General features: G+C 41.9%; 3 protein-coding genes across 8 annotated transcripts in view; all 3 read left to right on the plus strand.

The window, feature by feature from the left end:
- LOC108280271 (G-protein coupled receptor 83) overlaps positions 1-5,108 on the plus strand; it is a 16,449-nt gene extending 11,341 nt beyond the window's left edge. Inside the window, exon 4 of the mRNA XM_053673792.1 lies at positions 1-5,108. This exon is cut by the window's left edge and continues 74 nt beyond it. Coding sequence (XP_053529767.1) covers positions 1-590 — 590 coding nt within the window. The 3' untranslated portion in view covers positions 591-5,108.
- Positions 5,109-6,870: 1,762 nt separating this feature from the next.
- On the plus strand, positions 6,871-13,876 carry LOC108280632 (interacts with SUPT6H, CTD assembly factor 1). Of its 6 annotated transcripts, XM_053673648.1 has the most exons (18): positions 6,871-7,156; positions 7,281-7,336; positions 7,612-7,697; positions 7,781-8,261; positions 8,436-8,489; positions 8,677-8,872; positions 9,195-9,252; positions 9,345-9,454; positions 9,631-9,781; positions 9,873-9,955; positions 10,067-10,196; positions 11,068-11,185; positions 11,338-11,449; positions 11,638-11,694; positions 12,403-12,459; positions 12,601-12,712; positions 12,956-13,106; positions 13,546-13,876. In XM_053673648.1, exons 2-17 carry the CDS (start codon positions 7,300-7,302, stop codon positions 13,079-13,081), a joined length of 1,968 nt encoding a protein of 655 aa, XP_053529623.1. In that variant the 5' UTR covers positions 6,871-7,156; positions 7,281-7,299; the 3' UTR covers positions 13,082-13,106; positions 13,546-13,876. The 6 variants fall into 6 exon arrangements, with proteins under 6 accessions (XP_053529623.1, XP_053529627.1, XP_053529622.1 ...); XM_053673652.1 differs by lacking the exon at positions 11,638-11,694 and having other exon boundaries at positions 8,680-8,872; XM_053673647.1 differs by lacking the exon at positions 12,956-13,106 and having other exon boundaries at positions 6,872-7,156.
- A 1,708-nt stretch (positions 13,877-15,584) lies between these two features.
- Positions 15,585-19,685, plus strand: cbln2a (cerebellin 2a precursor). Its single transcript, XM_017495052.3, has 3 exons — positions 15,585-16,137; positions 17,635-17,754; positions 18,183-19,685. The coding sequence occupies exons 1-3, from the start codon at positions 15,847-15,849 to the stop codon at positions 18,378-18,380; spliced, it is 609 nt and encodes a 202-aa protein (XP_017350541.1). The 5' UTR covers positions 15,585-15,846; the 3' UTR covers positions 18,381-19,685.
- The last annotated feature ends 4,001 nt before the right edge of the window (positions 19,686-23,686 follow it).

The raw sequence follows: 23,686 nt of genomic DNA on the forward strand, positions 1-23,686 counted from the left end.
TGGCGACCTTCATCCTGCTGTACATGTTGCCGCTCCTCATCATCACGGCAGCGTACTCGGCCGTGGCGCATCGTCTGTGGCGCCGTAACGCCATCGGTGACGTCACCAGTGAGCAGTACTTCCTCCAGCGCAGGAAGAGGAAGCGGACCATCAAGATGCTGGTGCTGGTGGTGCTGGTGTTCGCCGTGTGCTGGTTCCCGTTAAACTGCTACGTGGTTCTGCTGTCGAGTCACGCCATCCACTCCAACAACGCCGTGTACTTCAGCTTCCACTGGCTGGCCATGAGCTCCACCTGCTACAACCCCTTCATCTACTGCTGGCTCAACCAGAGCTTCAGGGCTGAGCTCACCTACCTACTGAGCATGTGCAGGAAAGGGCGAACCAGGGGGCGGACCAGCAGCGGGCGAGGGGAGGAGCCAGACCAGAGACCTCTCCCGCTTAACAGCTGTCACAGAGCGGCCTGGCCGGAAAGCCACGCCTCCTCCCAACCGTCTGATCACAAAGAGAGCCACGCCCTCAGGACCACCTCTCTCGGCCAATCAGGGAAGACCGATATCCTGTCCGTGGAGCCGATCGTCACCGTCGGCTGATTCATTTAATTTCATATTTCATTTCTTTATTCGTTTGGCTTTTTATCAGAAAATAGAAATGGCCACCGGTGTGGTTGACCTTCATCTCACACACACACACACACACACACACACACACACACACACACACACACACACACACTCTGAAATTATTATAGTTACAAAAAAAGCTTACAACAGTGTTTACAAAATGAAGAGTTTATCAAAGTTTTATAAATTACAAGCTTTATTATTTAGTATTAATATAAAAAATAAATAAAGGACTTCATAAGCGCAAGTACATCGGTATTTACGATGTGTATATTGACCTTAAAGGAAAATAATTTTGTATGGATTTATAACAATTTTAAAAAGTCATCAGTAAGCCACTTTATAGAACCCCAACTCCAGCCCCACTAAAGAGAACGCTTTATAATGTTGGAGAAACGTGGAAAAACACGTGATCGACGTATAACGCTGGTGGGAATCTGTAGACCTCCACAAATCCTCCTGTCTTCAGATTCCTAAAACCCTCAAACTCTCCTGAGAGGTCAGTGTGTGTTCAGCTGTAATTATTTCCTGCTCATTGCCCCGCCCCTCGTTTGATGGACAGCCCGTCTCTGCATCCTTCCATGCTGTGTTCGATGCACTGATTCTCATCGTGTGATCGATGATGTCACTTCAGTGTGTCAAGTGTATATAGAGTATATATTATCCATAAAGTATTTGAGTTTTTAAAAAATATTCCTGTACGACTTTTCATCTTTTGTTGCGCCTGTGAGCGGAGTCTGATCATCACGGCGCTGTCGAATCCTGCATTGTGATTGGTCGGTGTCCGAGCTGTTGATTAATTCTCTCTGTCAGGAGCGCAGCTGCAAATCACAGATTTATTTATAATTAATGCGCCCGTTCGTTCGGATACGTTATGGTTTCTATAGTAACGGCTCATTCACGTTGACTCGTACGACAGAGACTGCGTTTATTTCACGTCTCTGGTATGGAAGGAGTCTCCAGTGTCAGAGTTAAAGCTGTAACTTCCGACGCTTCTTTTCTCGGAAACGTGACGGGCTGCGACTTTAAGGGAACGGCCGTTTATAGTGAATGAACTTGTTTCGTGGATGTTCCGCACGCTTAAGTGTAACTGTAAATGGATAAAAAGTATGATGTGTTGTTCTTTAATAAATAAAACATTGTAGTCGTAGGTAATTTGTTGTGTTGTAAGAGGAATAAAACACTTATAATCAGTATTTTAACATAAACATTCTGTTTATCTAAACGCTCCAGTGAAGTTTCATCCAAAATCCTCCTTATAAAATCTCAGAGACGTGGATACGCTCCAGAGTCTCTTCGTAGGAGTGATAAACTGTCCTTAAGTGCACTTTAAGGGAGTGATTATTCTCTTCATACAATCTTTTCCGCTTTTTTAAAATCAAATGCAGCCATTTTCTCTCCCAGACCTGCTGTTTTTTCTTTTTTCCCCACGTGTAGATGGACGTGGTGTGAAATTGGTGGCAGAAAGACTCCTTTAACAAATTCAGCTCGTTCTGAACTCCATTAAACTTTCTGAAAATGGATCTTTAATCACGGTTCAAAGCTAAAAGGTTTTTTAAAAGTCTTTTACCGATGAAAGATGTTCAGTGATTTCCTCGTGTCCCTGATCCTCCCTCACACGACGCTGGCGCCGCCGGTCTCGCCGACGAGGTGAAAATGACGTCTAATTGAAACCTGCTTTCCTCTAAGAACATCACGGCCGGCTCCGTCTCGATCGGAACGGTCTGAGTGTTTATCGTTTAAAGAAATCAATCGCAAAAATACGGGTCTGTTATTTTTAGTGGATTATAATCTCGCTGTAGGTCACGTCAACGCTTTCACGCTTCACTAGAATGACGTGTTTCAGCGGTCTGAAACACACTGGAGCTTCTCTTCATTCAACAGATATCGACAAATAATGCTCAGCAATATATATATTTATTGTTGCTCCAGTGATCTTCACTAACAGCTCTCTGAGTGTGTGTGTGTGTGTGTGTGTGTGTGTGTGTGTGTGTGTGTGTGTGTGTGATGCAGAATGTTCCTGACCCTCTGACCTGTGTAATGCACTACCTCCGTCCTGTGCCCAGAAACGCCGTCACGAATCTTCAGAGCTGCACTTTGAAGGCGAAACGTCTCTGAATGAAAGCAGTAAAGTGAAATCCAGTAAACAACACGGTAAAGTTAAAGACCTAGAGACGATAACTACGCGCTGATAACGTGTGCGTGGGTGATAACACGTGCATTACTGCCTTTATGCCGCCATATAATGTCATTTCATAGGGTTTTTTTAAACCACACAATTTGCACGTTTTCACAAATGGATCTGCTGTTGATGTTCTACAGCTAACTCACTGCTAATGTTGCTAATGCTAACTGACAATAAGTTGGTCTTTCAAATGCTACTGAGATATACAGCTATCGATCACTAGGTTATTTAGCGGTTAATTCAAGTTAGCTAGCTAGTAATAGCCACCATAGTCTCAGTCAAGTCCTGAGTCTGAGTCGAGTCCGAGTGAAGTCCATTGTATAAAGGTGTCAAGTCTGAATCGAGTCCAGATTCCCACGACAAAGGTTCTGAATGCAGGGTACCAAGCTGTGGAATCCAAGTGAAGTCCAATGTCGAGTCAGAATCAACGCCAGAGTCTGAGTCAAGTCCAGAGTTCTGAACCTTAAACTCCGAGTACAAATCGAGCTCAGAGTCCGAGTGAAGCGAACCAATCTTCAGAATCTGAGCCGAGTCCAAAGTACTGAACCGGGTCCAAGTCGAGTCCCGAGTCCTGAATCAGAGAGTCTACTGTATGTTTGAGTGTAGAGTTGTGCTATCTATTAGTCACGTGTGTTATAACGCCATGTTTTGCACACAGTCGATCTCTTTTTATTATAAAAGCGTTTGTACAGAATATACGTGAGGAAAACGTGCTGGTAATGATCAGTGGGCTGATCCAGTACAGTTTTATCTTGTTTTCTAAACAATGACGTTTTACACGGCAAAGACACATTTATATATATTTATAGAGACATGCCTAGATCTTCATATTAATAGGTGCTTAATGTCACTAAAAAGTAAAAAGTATATCATGGATTACATCAAAGTTCTCGCCACAAGGATAGTTTGATTGTTGAACGGTTCAAGGGTTCCACTTGGAACCTTTTCTGAAAGGATAGTTCTCTGTTGTTGGGTTCTACACAGAATATATTCCCCAGAACACGACTGAAGATTCTTTTAGGAAGCCAGATTTGACCTTTTTTAATTTTATTTAATAAAGTGCATTATAGAGATGCCTTTTTGTATGGGCGTGGCTTTAATGATGTTGCTAGTGTAGAACTTTATCGGTACTTTTTTATTTGAAATCAGACAAAGTTGTGGGTTCTATGGGAGTGTGTAGCATCATTTATCAATGACACATCTGGAACATCAGCGTTTTGTCTTATTGTAGTTCTCAGACCCGGTTTTCACAATCCAGCACTCAACAGCACTGTGGGGTGAAAATGAAACTATTACACACACTGCTGAAGACGGGAACTTCTGAGGATCGTATATTCTACTGGTATACGGTAATATGAAAAAAAATATGGTTTCTGTAAGCACACACACACACACGTGCGCGCACACACACTTTGCAGTATGACAGTTTCAGTCCCTTTCAGTGACGAGACAAACAAGCACGTATGAAGCAGGAGGAGGAGTGTGTATGCTGAAGGCTGACAAAATCAGAACATCCTGACAGTGAAAGCTCTGACAGATGACACACACACGCAGACGCACACACACATACATTGTGATTTGTGTTTCTTGTTTATTTATTTTGAGTGATTCTCTTCAGAGATCAGAGATCTGAAGAGATTCGGATCATGATATTATTAACTCGTTGCTTTTATTGCCCCCTACTGAGCCATATGTCTTACACATCAATATGAGAGAGACTGCAGAGTACAACCTAAACGTATAACAGTAAGGCTGTGCTGAATGCTAATCAGAATGTTACGCCCCTGAAGTGTTTGATCAGACCTAGATGGTGATGTGATGATGTAATGTCTCAGCTTGTTGAATGTGTGAGATTGATAACGCCGTAGAAATGTTTCATTATAAGCTATGTTATCGTATGTAAACTAATAGTGGCCCTGAAACTGAACCTTGTGGGACGCCATGATGCATTTTGATATTCGGACTGCACTCCTTTCACTTTTTTCTCCCAGAGGATTGAAGTGTAGTCTATAAAGAGAATAATATTACTATAATATATTAAATAATTATTATAGACTGGATCAGATAAGGCTAATGCTAGCATTCTAAATGATGTTAATTCTAGGTCTCCAACAGAAATCTCATACCTGAGGCTATGATTAATAATTAAGGACATAAAACAACCGAAATAAACCAGTTTCACAATCACTACATCTCCAAATTGCATACAGATTAGCTTTAATCACCATTTTGTATTTCAGATATGTATTTACATGTATCAGGGAAAAAAATAGACATTTCAGAACCTTCTACTGTGTATTCAAGTTAAATAAAGTTTCTGGACCAGAATGTTCTCCGAGATCACAGTGTCCTCGAGTTTGAATCAGCTTTCAGACTTATAGTTAAGGTGTCGTGACAACGGGTTTAACACGATCTTGTATTCTATCTAAAATTCGTCCTTGAAAAAACACAGTGAAAACGTTTCATGTGTTCTGATTTTATAAAGACCTCAATGGAAACCATGATCTTCACAAAACAAACACTGCAAATTCATTCCATGAATTAGCTAAATGATACATTCAAATTAAAAAACAAATTGTACCCAAATCACTCATCCGCACACACATCCCTCTTCTCTCTGGAAGGATGGAACTGGAGGTTCATCAGATCTTCTCACATAATCCTGGTACATGTACTACTACAACTCTCAGTGTCTGTGTAATAAAGGTGCTTAAATCTGCGCGAGAGAACTCCGTGTCCTCGTCTCTCCACTGCACCGGTCTGAAAAGCGACGACAGATTTTCTGACTCTAACACTGTCAGTAAGGTTTGCTAGTGAGGAGGAAATCACCATCCTGAACGTCATCCTGTAATCTCGCTCATGTTTTGAAGGAACCATAACGAGTCGTTTTGTTGCATTTTGGATCAATTAAAGTGTAGTTAAAGCTGCAGGTGCTGTCCCCGACTCTCCCCATAACCTTGTACGCATTGTTGCCTTTGGCATTCCTCAAGGGTCAGTTCTAGGTCCACTCATGTCCATAAGGCTCCTTTAATTAGCATGGCATCTCGTGTTGCTTGTCTTTTTGTACTTTTTCTGTGAAGTCTCAAGTTAATGAAATGTTCCACTATTTAAATTCCAAAGTAATAGACAAAATCACAAAGGCAGACTTAAAAACATCTCATCAAACTCAAATATTTAGATAAATGTTCCTTTTATTGTAATTCAATCATTATATTTACATTCTTATATTTATATCTGTATGTACAATGGTGTAGAGGATAAATGAGAGCCTATTAAACATATACATGAATTACGTATAACTAAAAATGATGAATAAATTCTACATTAAATGGTGCACTTATATAGCGCTTTTATCCAAAGCGCTTTACACTGTCTCATTCACCCATTCACACACACACACACACACACACACACACACACACACACACACACACACACACACACACACACACACACACACACACACACACACACACACACACCAATGGTAGCAAAGCTGCCATGCAAGGCACTAACTTGCCATTGGGAGCAACTTGGGGTTCATTAAGAGAGAGTTTGTATGAGTAGAACATAATCATCCAATTATTATTTTTTATTATTATTGTTCATGTGTTTTTGTTTTTGTTTTTAAATATAATTATAAATGTATTTTTTCTTTACCAGTATTTAGGACTGTAAACTTTTTTTTTTTGTTTAGTGTCAGGCTTTATGATTTGTTCCATTTACAAACATATTTTATAAAATCAACTTGGAATTATTATTATTATTATTATTATTATTAGTAGTAGTAGTAGTAGTAGTAGTAGTAGTAATAGTAGTAGTAGTATTGCATTTAACACAACATTGAACATTTAATAATTAACACTACTATACAAGCAATGGAAAAAGTCAACAAACAAGCAAAAAACCGGATTACATTTTTTTTGATGGCACAAATATGACAAAAACATCATTTATAGGGTGAATATGTATTTGAATGAATAACTCCATTTATTAAATGCTATTTATGTAGCAGACCGTGTGACGTCATTTTCCCGCGACACAACAGAAGCACGCATGCGCAAAGAAGAAGTCGCACTACCTTTTTTTGTGCCACAACAGTAGCTAGGTACGGAGCTAGCTAAAAAAATAAACCCAGAAAACTCTAGCTGTGGTCTTTCTTTAGGAAAGCAGCTTAGTATATTACTGTACATACAGCGCCACGGATATATATTTATATCATATAATGATCTAGAAAATGATTTTATAACCGAGGAAACCGAATGCGGCATCTGAGCAGTGCAGGCTAATAACATCGGCTAGCGTTAGCATCATTAGCAGGAAGAGGCCACACCGGCTCGCTTTAGCTTTGGTAAGAGGAAATCGGTTTTTTTTATTTATTTATTTATTTATTTATTTATTTATTTATTGTGTTTGTTCTACTTTAGCGACCTGTATGTGACATTTAGCTTTATGTTTGTGTGATATGTGTAAAGGTGAGGATCAGGCGCACAGATGGACGGAGAGGAGGATTTTTCAGGGAATCACTCAGGTGAGTTCTGCTAAAGCTAATCTCTGTCTTCTGTGTTCAAGCTGCACTCTTTTTGTTTTTAAGCTTGTTTTAGATTAAATTTGATCTGACTAAAGGAAAGGTGCGTTTAAGTTATGCTTTTGATCATCTGTGGGGTAAAAAACCTTGCTTGTAGACCGTAATAGGAAACAGGGATGGAGAGATTATCTAGAGTTTAGATCATGCTTTTATATGAACATAATGAATCTGTATGTGTGTGTGTGTGTGTGTGTGTGTGTGTGTGTGTGTGTGTGTAGATGATGGTAGTGGCACTCCAGTGCAGGACGAACACGCGATGGCCTCCGACGCCGAAGACGAGAGAGCAGAATCGCACCACTCTGAGGTTTGAAACTTTCCTAACTGTGACCTTTGACCTTTTTAACTTTAGTTCACTTTCTGATCTCTTTGGTATTGTGTGATTGGCAGGACGAGGGCAGTGACAGAGAAGGTCCTGCCTCCAGTCCAGCAGCTCCTGTGGACGATAGCGAATCAGAACACGAGGACCGAACAGGGGGAGGAGCCAACAGCGGTGATGACGATGGTGGTGGTGGTGGTGGTGGTGGTGGTGGTGACGATGATGAAGGCTCCCCTCGTAAGCAAAGAGGAAGCATGTCAGACACTGAGGATCAGCACAAAGAGCAGGACAGCGAATCAGAAAACGAGGAGCTGCAGAAGGGGCGGAGCCATGATTCAGACTCGGACGAATCAGGCGGAGAGAAGGTGAAACAGAGGGACTCGGACGGAGAGGAGCGCAGGAAAGAGGATGGAGAGCGGAGGAAACATGCGATACAGTCTGACAGCGAGGAAGAGGAGGACAGGAAGCCTAAAGATGAAGCAGGAAGTGAGCAGGAAGACGGGCGAGCTCGGCAGATCCGCTCTGACAGTGACGACGATGACGAGCAACCAGGTACGCTCACCTGAGACACTTTTCCTTTTAACGGTGGGTATTTGTTTTTACGTGCTTAACCGTGAGGTGAGAGAGATATATAGATATATATTTTCCCCCTCATACCTGCTGATCAAGAAAGTGTTTCGGTCCTTAATGTGAAATGAAATGAAGTAAGCTGCTGTGTGCTTTCAGTGAAGAGGAAGAAAGCGATTCTCTCCGACAGCGAGGACGAGGACGAACCAAAAGGTGACCTTTACCTGTCAGCTTTCCCTCACGTTAACCCTCAACTTCTGTGTTCCTGCTCTGAGAGTGCTGAAGATATTCTGTCTGTGTGTGTGTCTGTCTCTCTCCCTCTGCCTCTCTCTCTGTGTGTGTTTCTCTCTGTCTCTCTCCCTCTACCTCTCTCTCTGTCTGTCTCTCTCTCTCTCTGCAGCAGTGAAGAAGAGGAGAGCCATGTCAGATAGTGAGGAAGGCTCGGAGGCTCCTGATAAGACGGTCGCCGCTAAACTCAGAGAGCTTGGCTCAGACAGCGAGGATGAGGAGGAGAGCAGGACGAAGATGGACACGGGGAAAAAAGATGAGAAGACGCTGTTTGGCAGCGACAGTGACTCAGACAACGATGTGGAAGAGTGAGAGGAAATATTTCGTCTTTCTTTACCACTCTTTCTACATCTCTATCAGGCTGTTCTACTTTGAAGTGGGCGTGGCCTCTGTGTCAAAGACATGGGGGAGTGGGCGTGGCCTCTGTGTCAAACAGCATGAAGAAACTTCTCTCATTTTTTTCTGTCTGTCCCTTGTCTCACACTTTTCCCCTTGTCTCACACTCTCAATCTCTCTCTTCCCCTTCCTCTCTCTCTCTCTCTCTCTCTCTCTCTATCTGTCTCTCTCTCTCTCTCTCTCTCTCTCTGTATCTCACTCTTTTCCCTTTGTCTCTCCCTCTCTCTCCTGTAGGAAAATGATAGCGGACATATTTGGAGAGTCAGGTGATGAGAATGAAGAGGAGTTTACGGTGAGACACTCCCATAATGCACCTCTATATAACGTGTGTGTGCTGTGTCTTATACTCTTATACTGTGTGTGTGTGTGTGTGTGTGAGAACAGGGCTTTAACCAGGAGGAGTTAGAGGGCCAGAAGCAGCAGTCTCAGGCTGCAGGACAGAAGGCAGAGATGGACGACTCTGACTCGGATGACGATGTGGACAGAGGAAAAGAGTGAGTCACTTCCTGTACACCTGTCCTGACACCTGACCGCACACCTGTGCTAACTATTAGCTGAACACCTGCACTGGCTGCGAATGTCAACACTCTTGCCCAGATCGGAAATGTGACTTTTAATTCATATTAATGTAGTTGTGTGTGTGTGTGTGTGTCTCTCTCTCTCTCTCCAGTATGTCGTTCATGTCTGATTTTGAACTCATGTTAGCGAAAAAGAAAGCTCAAAGCGGTAAGCGGAGACGGCATCGAGACGGAGGAACCTTCATCAGCGACGCCGACGATGTCGTCAGTGCCATGATCACCAAGATGAACGAAGCTGCTGAGGTGCGTGTGGGTGTGTGTGTGTGTGTGCGCTTAAATTAAATATGCATAATATTAATATTGTGTGTGTGTGTGTGTGTGTGTGTGTGTTCAGGAGGATCGGACACTGAACAGTCAGAAAAAGCCGGCTCTGAAAAAGCTGATGCTCCTGCCCACCGTCGTCATGCATTTAAAAAAGTAAGCGGCTGTGTGTGTGTGTGTGTGTGTGTGTGTGTGTGTGTGTGTGTGTGTTTGTGTATGTTTTGTCTTTTCCTTCTCACTCTGTGTGTGTGTGTGTGTGTATTTCAGGCAGGATCTGAAGGAGACGTTTATAGACAGCGGTGTGATGATGGCGATTAAAGAGTGGATCAGTCCTCTTCCTGATAAGAGTCTTCCGGCCTTGAAGATCAGAGAGGAACTGCTGAAGATCCTGCAGGAGGTCTGATATCACCACACACACACACACACACACACACACACACACACACTTCAGTGGGCCTTGTTTATCAATCTTTTAGTAAAGGTGAGTGTAAATGTCCGCGTGAGCCAAACTGATCTTCGTAGTCGTGTGCGTATGTCGATCATCGGTAAAGTGTCAAGCGCGTTCCTCACGCAGCTCATTTGCATATAGTGACGCCCACTAAAGTCCATAAAAGGTAAAGTGCACAGAGAGCTGGGAGCAGGAAGTGAGCGATCAGGGTAAAGACTGAAGAACAGAAGTAAGAGGTTACTTTGACTCACTTCTCTACCAATATAAATATTTAATAATATTTATATAAATATTATCTCTTTATGGATTGTCATGAACAAGTTTCATTTCTTGAGTAAACGCTCGTACTAATGATTTACGCATAAATCCGTTCTTTTGATAAACGGGGCTCGGTGTCGGCTCCCGTTCCAGTGAAGCAGAGGGGTGCCAATACTTTATACTACAGCCAGCAAGTCAAGTTATAAAATGCATTATCATATATATATATATATATATATATATATATATATATATATATATATATATATATATATATATATATTTAAAATGTAGTTTTATTTTTGTTTTTATGATTTTATTTACAAACAAATCTAGATGTAATGTAATTATCTAGATATAATTAACTAAATTCTCTTGATGTGTGTGTTTATACCCAGTCGTGTGTTTGGATCTGAATTCATTTCTGTACATAAATATTAAGAATTAAAGGTACTATAACAGTTCTCTCTCTCTCTCTCTCCCTCTCTCTCTCTCTCTCTGTGTGTGTGTGTGTGTGTGTGTGTGTGTGTGTGTGTGTGTGTGTGTGTGTGTGTGTGTACAGTTACCCAGTGTGAGTCAGGAGACTCTGAAGATGAGTGGAATCGGCCGAGCCGTCATGTTCCTCTACAAACACCCCAAAGAGTCGCGACCTAACAAAGACCTCGCTCTCAAACTCATCAGTGTGTACACACACACACACACACACACACACACACACACCGTCACTTATACAGAGCTTTTAACATACAGACAGCTATACACTTACAGAAGAGTTTGGGCTTGTGTGTGTGTGTGTGTGTGTGTGTGTGTGTGTGTGTGTGTGGGTGTGTAGATGAATGGTCTCGGCCCATCTTTGGCTTGTCGTCTAATTATAAATGCATGACGAGGGAGGAGAGGCAGCAGAGAGACCTCGATCAGCAGATTGCCCCCCGCCGGAGACTCAGGTACACACACACACACACACACACACACACACAATGTTCATTCTTCTTTATTCATTCTGTTTCTCTTTTCTTTTTATTCCTTGATTGATCCACTGAGTTCATTTCACTGTTTTACAGCCACTGTTTGTGTTTTTCCTCCACACACACACACACACACACACACACACACACACACATGTATATGAAAGAGAGCCTCAGACGGTTGCAAGGGAGGAGGAGCCTGATGTCTTTGGGCCCCAACTCAGGTTTCGAGTGTGTGTGTGTGTGAGTGCATGTGTGAACTAAATGTACTGCACCTCAGTGCTGTGGCATTTTCTCTGGTGTGTGTGTGTGTGTGTGTGTGTAAAAGAATGAGACATAAAATACACAATCAGCCCGCCCAATCAGAAATAAGTCTCAACTCTGAATAGAGGACACAGGATAAGTGGGATGGGCGTGTCTTCACCATGTACACACACCACACTCGTCTCATTAAATATGACGTGTCCCCTACACACACACCTCGTTTTATTACACAGCAATGGTTGCTTTGATCTTTATTATGTGGTTATTGTAGGGGGCGTGGCCACACTGGATCATTAGCAGGTCACGTGATCAGAACTCTGTAGTGTGTACCGTGTCTTCCTGCGGGTTGTTAACTGCATCGGGGTGTGTGTGTGTGTGTGTGTGTGTGTGAGAGAGGCATGACTGTATGAGATGTGAATAAACTCTTGAGTAGAAACTTGGTCAGTGTTCCAGGTTAATTTTTAAAAATTCATCATCTCTATTTGTGACTGCTGACCTTTGACCTCTAACCTTAACCCTGAAGTCTTTGCATCAAGTGAATTGTGACTGCTCACCTTTCTGTCCTTGTTGAAGATGTGTGTTTAATGCATCATGGAGGGCATGGCTGTGTGTACTTCTCACACACTTTACATTAATATTGTGTGTGTGTGTGTGTGTGATGTCCCCAGCTCAGGAGGTCAGACTCCTCGCAGAGATCTGGAGAAAGTGTTAACTGGAGAGGAGAAGTGAGTGTAATATTAATAATGAACACACACACACGGATATTCATTCAGTAAAGTGTATATATTTATTTCTTTATTATTCGTTTGTTTTATTCATTCGTTTTAAATTCTCTCTCTCTCTCTCCCCCCCTAACCCCCCCCCAGAGCGTTGCGGCCTGGTGACCCTGGGTTCTGCGCGAGGGCGCGTGTTCCGATGCCCTCCAATAAAGACTACGTGGTGCGACCCAAGTGGAACGTGGAGACGGATTCAAACCGGGTCAGTGGGATCAATTGTGTGGAGTGGGTGGGATTAATGTTTGGGGTGTTGTCAAATGGATAAAGTGGGAGGTGCTGAACATGTGGGGCGGGGTAAGTTAGTGTTAATTTTAGTGGCAGGGTTATGTGGATGGGCTTTTAAGAGACTCCTTTAGAAGTGGGAGGGGCATTTAAGAGACTCCTTTAGAAGTGGGAGGGGCATTTAAGAGACTCCTTTGATCAGATGCTGTGGTGTGGTTGTTAGAGAGGCTGTAAGAAAGGCATCAGTCTGCTGGAGAAACACAAGCGGCGTTTCCTGGAGCAGAGGAAGCAGCGGCGTGTTCAGGGAGCAGTGAGGATCAGCGTGGAAGGAAACCACATGCCCCTGTAGCTCAGCCCCGGGCCTGCAGGGGGCAGTAAGTGCTGCATGAGCACCGTGTGCAGTGTGGTAGAGGAACTCGGTGCGTCACGCTCACTAACGCTCTAACGCTGAGGGGAGACGTGAGGAGCGCCAAGCTTCTGCCTTCAACATCGTGTTTATACCCGTCACAGAGATCAGTGCTGTTGTGATGCTGATTAACAGTCTATTGTTCGGTGTGTGCGGGTGCACGGGTGGGTGTGTGGGGGTGTGTGGGTGTGTGTCTGTCGGTGGATTGTAGACAAGACCCATGTTTAATGTCGTACCCGGTGACTGTTTATTAACTGATTCTCCCTCGTTCTCTTCCTCCTCATCCTCCTTTCATTCTCTCCTCCTCCTCACTTTTTCCTCCTCTACCTCTCTTAATCCTCCTCCTCATCCTCTCCTGTTTCTTCCTTCACCTTCTTTGCTTTTTCCTCCTCCTCTTCCTCCCCCAGGGTCCTGTGAGGAAGAGTTTATCACGTGTAGATAAACAGATGCGACGCTTTGCTGATATCCGCCGCCTCACGAAGACGGGTCACGCGGTGAAGATCAGCGTCGAAGGCAACCGCATGCCTCTCTGATTCCTCGTGCGCATCACTTCCTGTATGTTTTTGTTCGTTTGATTTTTTTTTCTGTGATGGAGTACGTGTGGAGGTCGACACTGCTGTAGGAGGAGGCGGTTGTAGCTACACGTCTGTAATATAGCTGTAATAACGTGTGTAACGTGAGCCTATGATGTTCAGGTGTAACTTTCATAATAAAGACTTTCCAAACCTTTTGCTTTTACTCCCTTGTTCTCCCGCTGCGTCCTGTTTCACACGCTCACTTCCTGCAGGAGCTGCCTGTCAGAAACCGATCCAAACACACAGCTCTCTCACCATACTTACTTAGAAAAAACATCAAGAGGAAACACACTGTTAAAGGAAGGAGTCTCCAGTGTCAGCGTTTTGTAACGGAGGTACAGCTGTAATTTCAGATCTCGGCTCTGGAGCGTGATCGGACAAAACTAAGTGCACCCCTGTGTTAGTCTCCACCTCCTTAACACTTGCTGTGAATTTGGCAAAAATCAGAGAACGTCGAATTTCTCGCCCAAAAAAGTGGTAAGGGGTTACACTTTGTGTTTTTTGGGTGAAAAATTCAGCGTTCTCAGATTTTGCCCAAATTCACAGCATGCATTAAGGAGGTGGAGACTAACACAGGGGTGCACTTAGTTTTGTCCTACCATGCTCCTGAGTGGAGATCTGAGACTCATTTCCAATATATTTTACACTCAATAACATATACAGGTTGTGAGGCACAAATAAATATTTTAATTGTCTTATCAAAGTTCACGTGGGATGGAAATAAGACAGGAGGGGGCGTGTCCTAACAGTGTTTAATAAGGCACTATGATTGGTGGAGAATGAACACACTGAAAGGAACGACTGTTTATAGCTGCTATAACGTAAGAAAGAACAGCAATTAACGTTTCACTGAAAATAAAATGTAACTATAAACACACACACACAACAGTAACAATTCTCCACCAGCAGGAGGCGCTACAACACCTTATATTTCAATCCACTTTATTCCCCAAATTCATCACATCACAGAGCTGTTTAAAGCTTCTGGAAGCATACACACACACACACACACACACACACACACACACACACACACACACACACACACAGTGATTAGTGAAACTATACAGAGAAACGGGAGAAAGCGAGAGGGGAAAATAGAGAACTCTGACTGTCCCTGTAAGTGTCCCACAGTGGAATATACTGGAAATGAGATGCTCAGATCTCAACTCTGGAGCGTGATCGGACAAAACTAAGTGCACCCCTGTGTTAGTCTCCACCTCCTTAACGCTTGCTGTGAATTTGGCAAAAATCAGAGAACGTCAAATTTCTCGCCCAAAAAAGTGGTAAGGGGTTACACTTTGTGTTTTTTGGGTGAAAAATTCAGCGTTCTCAGATTTTGCCCAAATTCACAGCATGCATTAAGGAGGTGGAGACTAACACAGGGGTGCACTTAGTTTTGTCCTACCATGCTCCTGGGCGGAGATCTGAGACTCATTTCCAATATATTTTACACTCAATAACATATACAGGTTGTGAGGCACAAATAAATATTTTAATTGTCTGGACTGTGGAGGATGAACACACTGAGAGGAAAGACTGTTTCTAGCTGCTATAACGTAAGAAAGAACAAGAAAACACTGCCAAATGCCATCACCTTGTTCCACAGAACATTACATTTAACTACAAACGGATAAAATGTAAGACGTCGCAGTAAACACACACACACACACACATACACACATACATACACACACATACACACATACACACATATACACACACACACACTACAGTAACTTTCATTCATCACCAGGTGGCGCTACAGCATCTTAAATGTCACTCTGGTCCACTTGATTCCCCCAGCCTGAGGTTCATCACATCAGAGAGGTGTTTAAAGCAAATAAGAAGGAGAGAATAGAGGTAAAGGAGGGAGGGAGAGAGAGAGGTGTGTGTATGAGAGAGAGAGAGAGACAGTGTGTGTGAGAGAGAGAGATTAGGGAGAGAAGAGATACACAGAGATACAGAGAGTAAGTGAGAGTGACTGAGTGCGTGAGAGAGAGAGGCGCAGGTCGGTGATGAGTGAGGTGAGGCAGGTGCTTTTTTCTCCTCTCCGTTTCCTGGAGTGCTCGTTTACATTTTCCTCTCTGGTTCCTCTCCGGTTCCTCTTTGGTTCCTCTCCGGTTACTCCTCATGTGTGAGAAGATGGGATCTCCAGCCGTTTCTCTCCTCTTCTCCTCTGCTCTGCTGCTGTCCCTCTCAGTGTCTCGCTCTCAGACGCACAACGACACAGAGCCCGTGGTTCTGGAGGGGAAATGCCTGGTGGTGTGCGACTCTAATCCGTCCTCAGACGGGGGCATCACCTCCTCGTTCGGGATCTCGGTGCGAGCTCCGGGGGCGAAAGTGGCGTTCTCGGCTGTCAGGGGGACGAACCACGAACCGTCCGAGATGAGCAACAAGTCCATGACCATCTACTTTGACCAGGTTCCTGCTTTCACTCACGCTCTCAGGCGTACGGGAGGAGCGACACAATGACGCGATGCTGAAATTACGATATATTTTTAGAGAATGTTGTAGATATCATCAGCTGCAACTTTAATCCGTATTCAGTAACTCATTAACGTTGCTTCAGACGAGTGCAATATGCTGCTGTTACTGTGATAAAATGTCACAATTAGCATTTTTAAAAAATATTGCTATTTAAAGTACATCATCAGGACCTTTTTAAACACAGAACAACTTTATATTTAATTAAAAACGCTGCAATCATCACATTTCATTTTAAGAGTCTGACACTTCGTAAAATTTAAACGTTATATTTTGGAAAACTTTACATTCATTCAGTGGCATGTAACATTTATACAGTTAACTTTTAAAATTCTATTAAATATAGCAAAAACACCGCATAACCAGGCACTGAATAAATAACTATCAATTCATCTATTTTATATCTTTAAAATTCTGTTTTTAAAATGTTTTTATTTACTGTGTTTTAAATACTGGTTTATATTGATATTAGAAAACCTCGGAAAAGTCGATTGGTCTATTTTTCTTCACTGAATATCGTGATATTAATTTGGATTGTCATAATGTAAAAAACATATGAATATTAATGAATGTAAATGGAATATTAATGAGTGTATAATATTATAGCACCACAGGGTGTGTGTGTGTTTATAAAACACACAAAAGCTGTGGTAATAAGTCTTAATTTCACGAAACTTTCAAATTATTTTAAGTCAATAAAGCATAAATTCGATAAACTCGGTCAATTATACCATATAATTCTGTCTTAAACTGATTTTTATTGGTAGATAATAAATTCATCTATTTGCATGAACTCCACCCAGTATTTTACACTTTAAGGTCAGTAGAAACATTCCCAAATAATGAGAGATTCATAAAGGAAAACAGACAAAACAGTGGTTTCTGACACTGACACACAGTAAACATGAACAAAAGGACTTCACAAAGCTAAAAACTGCAGTGGCGGCCATCTTGAACCCAGAATCACTCGACGTGAATCATATTTAAAATCTTTAATATTTAAATTAAATATTAAATTTCATATTTAAATTAAAGTACAACTGGTATTTTAGCCAAGTGAGCGGTCATGTTAGCGTTTTCTACGATGCTAATCAGTTTTCCTAAGCTGTCTTTGCTTTTTAGGTTCAAATAATCGATCAAATTGGTCTTTAAGTTTGCACTCTAGCTGCAAAGCTAATGATGTAAAGAAGCAATGAAAGCTTATAATCATTAATTAGCATCATGTGAGCTGTATGACAAGCACGGCTACGCTAAATATTGATCTTGACAAAACTACAAAACACGGATTAGCGAAAAAACTAATCGAAGAATATAGAATACAGAATTTGTAGTTTTACCTTACACGTCCTGTTTAACGTCCGAACCCAGTCGTGCCGAATCCTCAGCTTCCTGTTTAAGATTCTGTCCTGGAGAGATGACGTTCTCCTCTTGCAGGTTCTCGTCAACATCGGCCACCATTTTGACCTGAAGGCGAGTGTGTTCCAGGCACCGAGACGCGGCATTTACAGCTTCAGCTTTCACGTCGTCAAAGTCTACAACCGACAGACCATCCAGGTGACACGCCGATGTGTTTAACCTTCTTTCAACAGAACAGCTATGATGCTGATGTAGCTAACAAATAATGGAAACGTAGGACCACTGAGTAGAATCAAGCTGCATACAAGCATTTAAAAACATAGACATCAACATTTAAAGCGCTTTCTGTGAAAATAAAATAAATTACAAGCTGTACAGGCGGCCATTTTGAATCTGCACATGATAGCTGACTTAGCTCCACCCCTAGACCCACCCCAACTCCCACATTTAAAAAAAAAAAAAAAAACCCAAACTGAATACAAGAATTGTTGCGAATTTGTGTGTGAAACTCGGCTATCATATGGGACAGTTCCAAAAGTTTTGACCCCCCAAAATGCATCCATGTTATATAAATCAACCTAAAATTCAGCATTGGATATCCAAACCCTCACCTCTCTCAACTCCAGGTGAACCTGATGCACAACGAGTACCCGGTCATATCAGCGTTCGCAGGAGATCAGGACGTGACTCGTGAGGCTGCAAGTAACGGAGTTCTTCTGCTTCTGGAGCGAGATGACCGACTCTACCTGAAACTGGAGAGAGGAAACCTCATGGGAGGATGGAAATATTCCACCTTCTCCGGATTTCTCGTCTTCCCGCTTTGATTTCCATGTCTTCCATCTCGGAATCCTGCTCCTCTAATCCCACTGTACTGCACATTAACAAGGGTTTCATGAATGTGTGTGCTCTACGAGTGGATTTAAGGAGCGCCAGGTTCTGAGTTAAAGGAAACATCTGGCGTTTTTCACTCTGATCTCTCTGTACTGTATCTTCAGTTTATTCCAAACTCACTTAGAATGGAAATCTAACCCTATGTTCATACCAGCAGGTAATGAGTCCGTCGTGTCGTTTGTAGTTTGTCTCTTGTGGGCGTGGCTTGTCCAGCATTTTTAAAATTCCAATACTAGCTATATGGTAGCTTCTAGTTGAACTCAATTAAATAACGCACTAATCAGTGTGAAAAACTGTTTGATTTACGTGTTTTTAAACCTTACTGTATTTACTGGCGTGTTGGAAATTTAAAGATAAAAATCCATAAGAACAGTTTTGGGAAGATTTTCTCTCACATCTGTCTCATCTGAACACCGACATTGTTCCTGTAGAGCTGCTGCAGATTTCCGTTTGTGTTTTATAGTTGCGTAATTTAAACATTTATTCAGTAACGTAGCTTCACATCTGCCCTTAGACCTCCAGACTTCTTTTCTCAATGGATGGAGATTCGAGTGGAAAACGCTGGAGACATCTGAAACAGCTTCGGCTGGAGAACTTCCTAATGACCTTGAAGAACCTGGTGATCATCGACGTTTTAATGATGGAGTGATGATCAGGTTTAAAACCAAACTCTTTAGGAAGAATAAGGACTGAAGAGCATGAGGACATTCTTCGAAAGGACTTGTGTCATGTTGTTTGATCAAAAATACAGCTTGTATGCATCACCTTTTAAATTCTCTCCGAGTCAGCATTCAGGATTTTACAGCCTGAAGAACCTAAACACCGTGCGTAAAGTGTCGTTAAAGAGGATTGTGTATAAACCAAATGCAGTCTAGGCATGGGTTTTTGATTATTTTTGTATTGAAAAGCACGAATTCTGTCGCACGCAGCGTGATTTTCATTTCGTGATTCAGTGCTTCAGTTGTTTTGTTCAGTATTCGTCTTTTAATTATTATTAATAGCTATTAATCCACTAGCGCAATGTCCGCTCTATGTGATTTTTAAATATACGTGAATATAAACAGCCGACGATCACCATGCCATAAACACATAACACAGAATGTAATCACGAACCATTCAGTCAGCTTTATCCCTCAGTAAACAAAACCAAACAAATGCAACATGGCTTATATTTGCTTTTGTTTGTTTTTTTGTACTTATAGACCATGTAGAGAATAAAACTTGACTCGATCACCTCTTTCCATGTGCAGAATGATCTGTCTCAGAATAACGGGACAAAACTATAGTACATTTGAACATTCTGATAATTGGGGGGGGGGGGGGGGGGGGGGGTAGATAACTAGCTAGTTATCATGTCAATGGATTAATGGCTGTAGTGTGAAAGTTTAAAATTTGTCATATTAATACAGACTTCACTTATTGTGATGCTCTCACACGTGTGTGTGTGTGTGTGTGTGTGTGTGTGTGTGTGTGTGTGTGTGTTCAGTGTATCACTTTTAGATTTTTACAACGAGTAACGCAGACAAACGCAGAAATTCATGTCTATTTTGAGCCAGGTGCAAAAATCATCGCTTTATTTCTAATAATTAAAATGTTCAAGGGGACTTTAGCAGTTTTGAAAGGGTTCCGGTCTCTTATTGCTGGACACACAGGACTCTTAAAGGACATTTTTCCTTCCTGTTTGAGTATCTTTAAAAACGTGGTAAACGTAGCCTGAGCTCCATCACCCTCTCCATCACGACCTTTATTTTTACCTACAGACGATAAAGAGTGAGTCAAACAGACACACATTACTAAACAATGCTCTGACCTTTAGGGGAAAATCCACACAATTTACACAAATTCCCCTAAACTTATCTTTGTGTTTCACCTCTAACATTTGTGTGGAATGCTCATGAAATTAGCTCAACGTTACATAAATAAATAAATAAATAAATAAATAAATAAAGACAAACACAAGGATATTAGCTAAATGTTGTGTTGCTTCTCGTATTCATTTTGAAATCGGTCATCATTTATCTTTATACGCCTCATATATTATTAGTATTATTTGTAGTAGTCGTACTGAATGACACACCGTTGTTCCTCAAAATGGCAGAACACAGCGGTTTAGTTAGCAGCCGATGCTAACTGTAAACTCTGTAATTTTAGCAGTACAAAGTCTTTTTTTTTAGTTGTTTACCAACACATCTGAGGTAAATGTTGACATTCCAGATCAGTTTGTCTCATTTTTACAGTCTCTAACTGTTTAGATGGTCTTTAATAAAGACTGCATGTGAGCTAGCTAAATCATTTGCCTCAGCTAGCTTGGCTTCTTTGCTGCCAGGTTGCCTAGCAACAGTGCGGTCTTGACTTCAGACGCTTGAAGCAGCATTTTTTGTGTGTGGATATTATAAATCTAGATATTTATTGTTTAGCAGAATAAAGTCCAGACTTTTTCTTAATTTTAGATATTATATTTAACTGTATTATTATTATTTTAAAACCTCTTAGATTAGATTTTGTTTCCGTGACCTCATTATCTGAATAATGTTCACCAGATAACTAGATCAGATATGAAACCCCGGATTACAAGTGAAACCTTCCCACCTGCATTAAAACGAGAGAAACGGAAGGATATTTATATTCCTTCTGTGGTGGCGTCACGCTCTGATTGCGCACGTCTTCTTACTCAGTGTGATATCGAGCAGGCGTGTGAGTCATGAAGATAATCAGGATCAGTCCTGGGACGTGAAGTGGAACCGAACTTGTCCTATTTTCTACATGCTTAATGAGTCTGATGACTCTGAAACGACCAATCACAAACGGCTTCCTCGTTATACTGTATACACTCACGACATAGAGCACAACATAACGGCCACGTCAACTCTACACAGTGTTCGAACCCAATTAGAGATTCTCACACACACACACACACACACACACACACACACACACACACACAAAGCCAAAAGGTTTAAGATGTATATCCACTGAATAAAAGTAGTTCTTAAACAGATCATTTTAAACAGACGAGGAAGACGACATGGGCGTTATGTAAACTGAACCAGCGGTTCTGGAAGTTTTTCGCACACACTGCAGCAGCGGAAAGCCCAGAAGTAGATGCGTGACGCTGTGTTTCTGTGATTTTGTTCATGTTGAAAATCTCCAATATCAAGAATTTCCACGCATAAAATAACAAACAGGAAATCCAGTTGGACTGAACAAACTCAGAAATCCGACTCTAATCAGTTCTGCAACAGTGCACAACAGCGGCTCGAAAGCAGTCAGACAGATTCGATGCTTTTTTGCCATTTCAGACTACAGGAAATCTTTCCTACTCAAATCAGATATTTAAAATTTTAAAGCCTGATTGCACGGGGTTAAACTCTTACCAGGATCCAATCCAGGCACAAAATTTGTCTAAGTATGTCGCTCTAATTAGATTTTTCAGATCAGAATTTGAGTTCAGTCCAAAAGGATTCAGACTTTTATACCAGATTCGAGTCAAAATGGATTCCATGGGTGTTAATTGCCTAAGTTTCTCATTTGTGCCCTTCGCAAAAAAAAAAAAAAAAAAAAAAAAAAAAAGAGCTGTATTAATACAATGATAATGAATGTGAAGCAAATGCGATTACAGTGTAAACAGAGAAATCTGATTCGGTTTCTTCTAATTAGAGTTTAAACACAGCTGACACGTGTCAGAGCTGCTGAAGTGGTGCGTAACATGTTTGAAAAGCGTCCTGGATTCTTTCCTGCATTTTTAATAATCCTGATGCGGTTAAAAGACGCATGAAACGACTCTGTGTTTCGCACCCGGCTGAGAACCGTTGATGAGGCTGGGATTTGGAGGAATGGAATACAATGATGAATGTTTATTTATTGTTCTGGTGTAATTGCTGAATTGGAGAGTCGAGTGGAGAGTTTCTCTCTCCATGCTGGTGACTCTCACTGTGCTTTTGGCTGTCGAGTGTGCGTCGAGAGTGTGTGTGAGAGAGTGTGCGTGAGTGTGTGTGAGAGTGTGTGCGAGTGTGCGCACCTGCATGCCTACAGTCCTCTTATTCCTGTCATATGGCTGAACGCAGTGTCTCCTCTCCTCTCCGGTGTGACTCCGTCTGGGTTCTTTTTGATGTCTTTTCCCCGTGTAGGAACCACACTGGGACAGCAGAACCGACCCAATCTGTGACTCCTACACACACACTATACACGGCATCGGATCGGGCTCAGGGCCATGGATGCTCATGCTGAGTTGCCCTTTCCAAGAGAAAGAGACAGCATGCGCTCCAGAAAAACCCCACGGCCGGGGCATTTAGCTCCCGCATGACGCCTGCTGCTTCCTGTTCGCTCGTTGCTGCAGAGGTTTAGCAGGAAAGCAGGAGCTCGGCTCTCCTCTGCACTTTACTTAAGAGATTAATTTAAAAAAAAAAAAACGAGCAGCAGGTTTGTATCTGTAGCACTAAAGAGAGGCTTTAATCACCAGAACCTACGTCGCTGAAACTACACACAGACCGAACACAAGATCTGGGAGGCGTCCAAAATTGAATTACAAACATTTATCCCATCTTAAAGCATGCCAGATAATCTGTTGACATTCAAACTAGTTCATTTATCCGTCAATATCCTAATTTCACCAAGAACTGGGCGTCTCCGTGGACCAAGGGGGCATGGCTCAAGTCAAATCTGATTAATCATAAACTCATTTAAGAATAGAGCGTAAACACTACTCTCTTCACTTCTATTAACATTAACAATATACTGCATTTATTTAACTATATAACAAAACATAATGCTAGCTAGCTTGCCTAAACTGCTAGAGATGCTACACTAATGTTAGCTGGCTAATGTTAGCTAGATATTTTATCGCTAAACTATTCTACTGTATTATTAAGTACACGCTAATCAGTGCAGCACGTCACAGAAGATCAAAGAGAAAAACAGGCTAGCAGTCACGTCTGATTTAAACAATTACTGTTCAAGCAATTCGATCTCTTTTCAGTCGTCACGTGATCTCACGTTTACCAAACAGCCAATCAGAACCTGTCCCCGATCAAGCCTTTAGTCTCTACAAGTCTGTCTCGCTCTGTGCTTGGTTTAACTCTTGACATGATCGTGGCTTATATTTTGTTTGCAAACTGATGTCACATTACTGGGAGGTGAGAAAGCAGACAGAAAACACACACACACACACACACACTCAGATGGATCATAATTAGGTCGTAATGAGCTGTTTGGTTCATTTGCACCTCTCCAACACCTGGAC

This window comes from Ictalurus punctatus, chromosome 20 (assembly GCF_001660625.3).
Source record: "Ictalurus punctatus breed USDA103 chromosome 20, Coco_2.0, whole genome shotgun sequence".
Taxonomy (NCBI): Eukaryota; Metazoa; Chordata; class Actinopteri; order Siluriformes; family Ictaluridae; genus Ictalurus; species Ictalurus punctatus.

What these genes read in the sequence shown, in the direction of transcription:
- LOC108280632 (XM_053673648.1), top strand. Translation starts at nt 7,300, where the DNA reads ATGGACGGAGAGGAGGATTTTTCAGGGAATCACTCAG. An exon ending in AGATGAACGAAGCTGCTGAG is followed by an intron (nt 9,782 to 9,872) that starts GTGCGTGTGGGT and finishes GTGTGTGTTCAG; the next exon opens with GAGGATCGGACACTGAACAG. An exon ending in TGCTGAAGATCCTGCAGGAG is followed by an intron (nt 10,197 to 11,067) that starts GTCTGATATCAC and finishes GTGTGTGTACAG; the next exon opens with TTACCCAGTGTGAGTCAGGA.
- cbln2a (XM_017495052.3), top strand. Translation starts at nt 15,847, where the DNA reads ATGTGTGAGAAGATGGGATCTCCAGCCGTTTCTCTCCTCTTCTCCTCT. An exon ending in TGACCATCTACTTTGACCAG is followed by an intron (nt 16,138 to 17,634) that starts GTTCCTGCTTTC and finishes CTCCTCTTGCAG; the next exon opens with GTTCTCGTCAACATCGGCCA. An exon ending in ACAACCGACAGACCATCCAG is followed by an intron (nt 17,755 to 18,182) that starts GTGACACGCCGA and finishes TCTCAACTCCAG; the next exon opens with GTGAACCTGATGCACAACGA.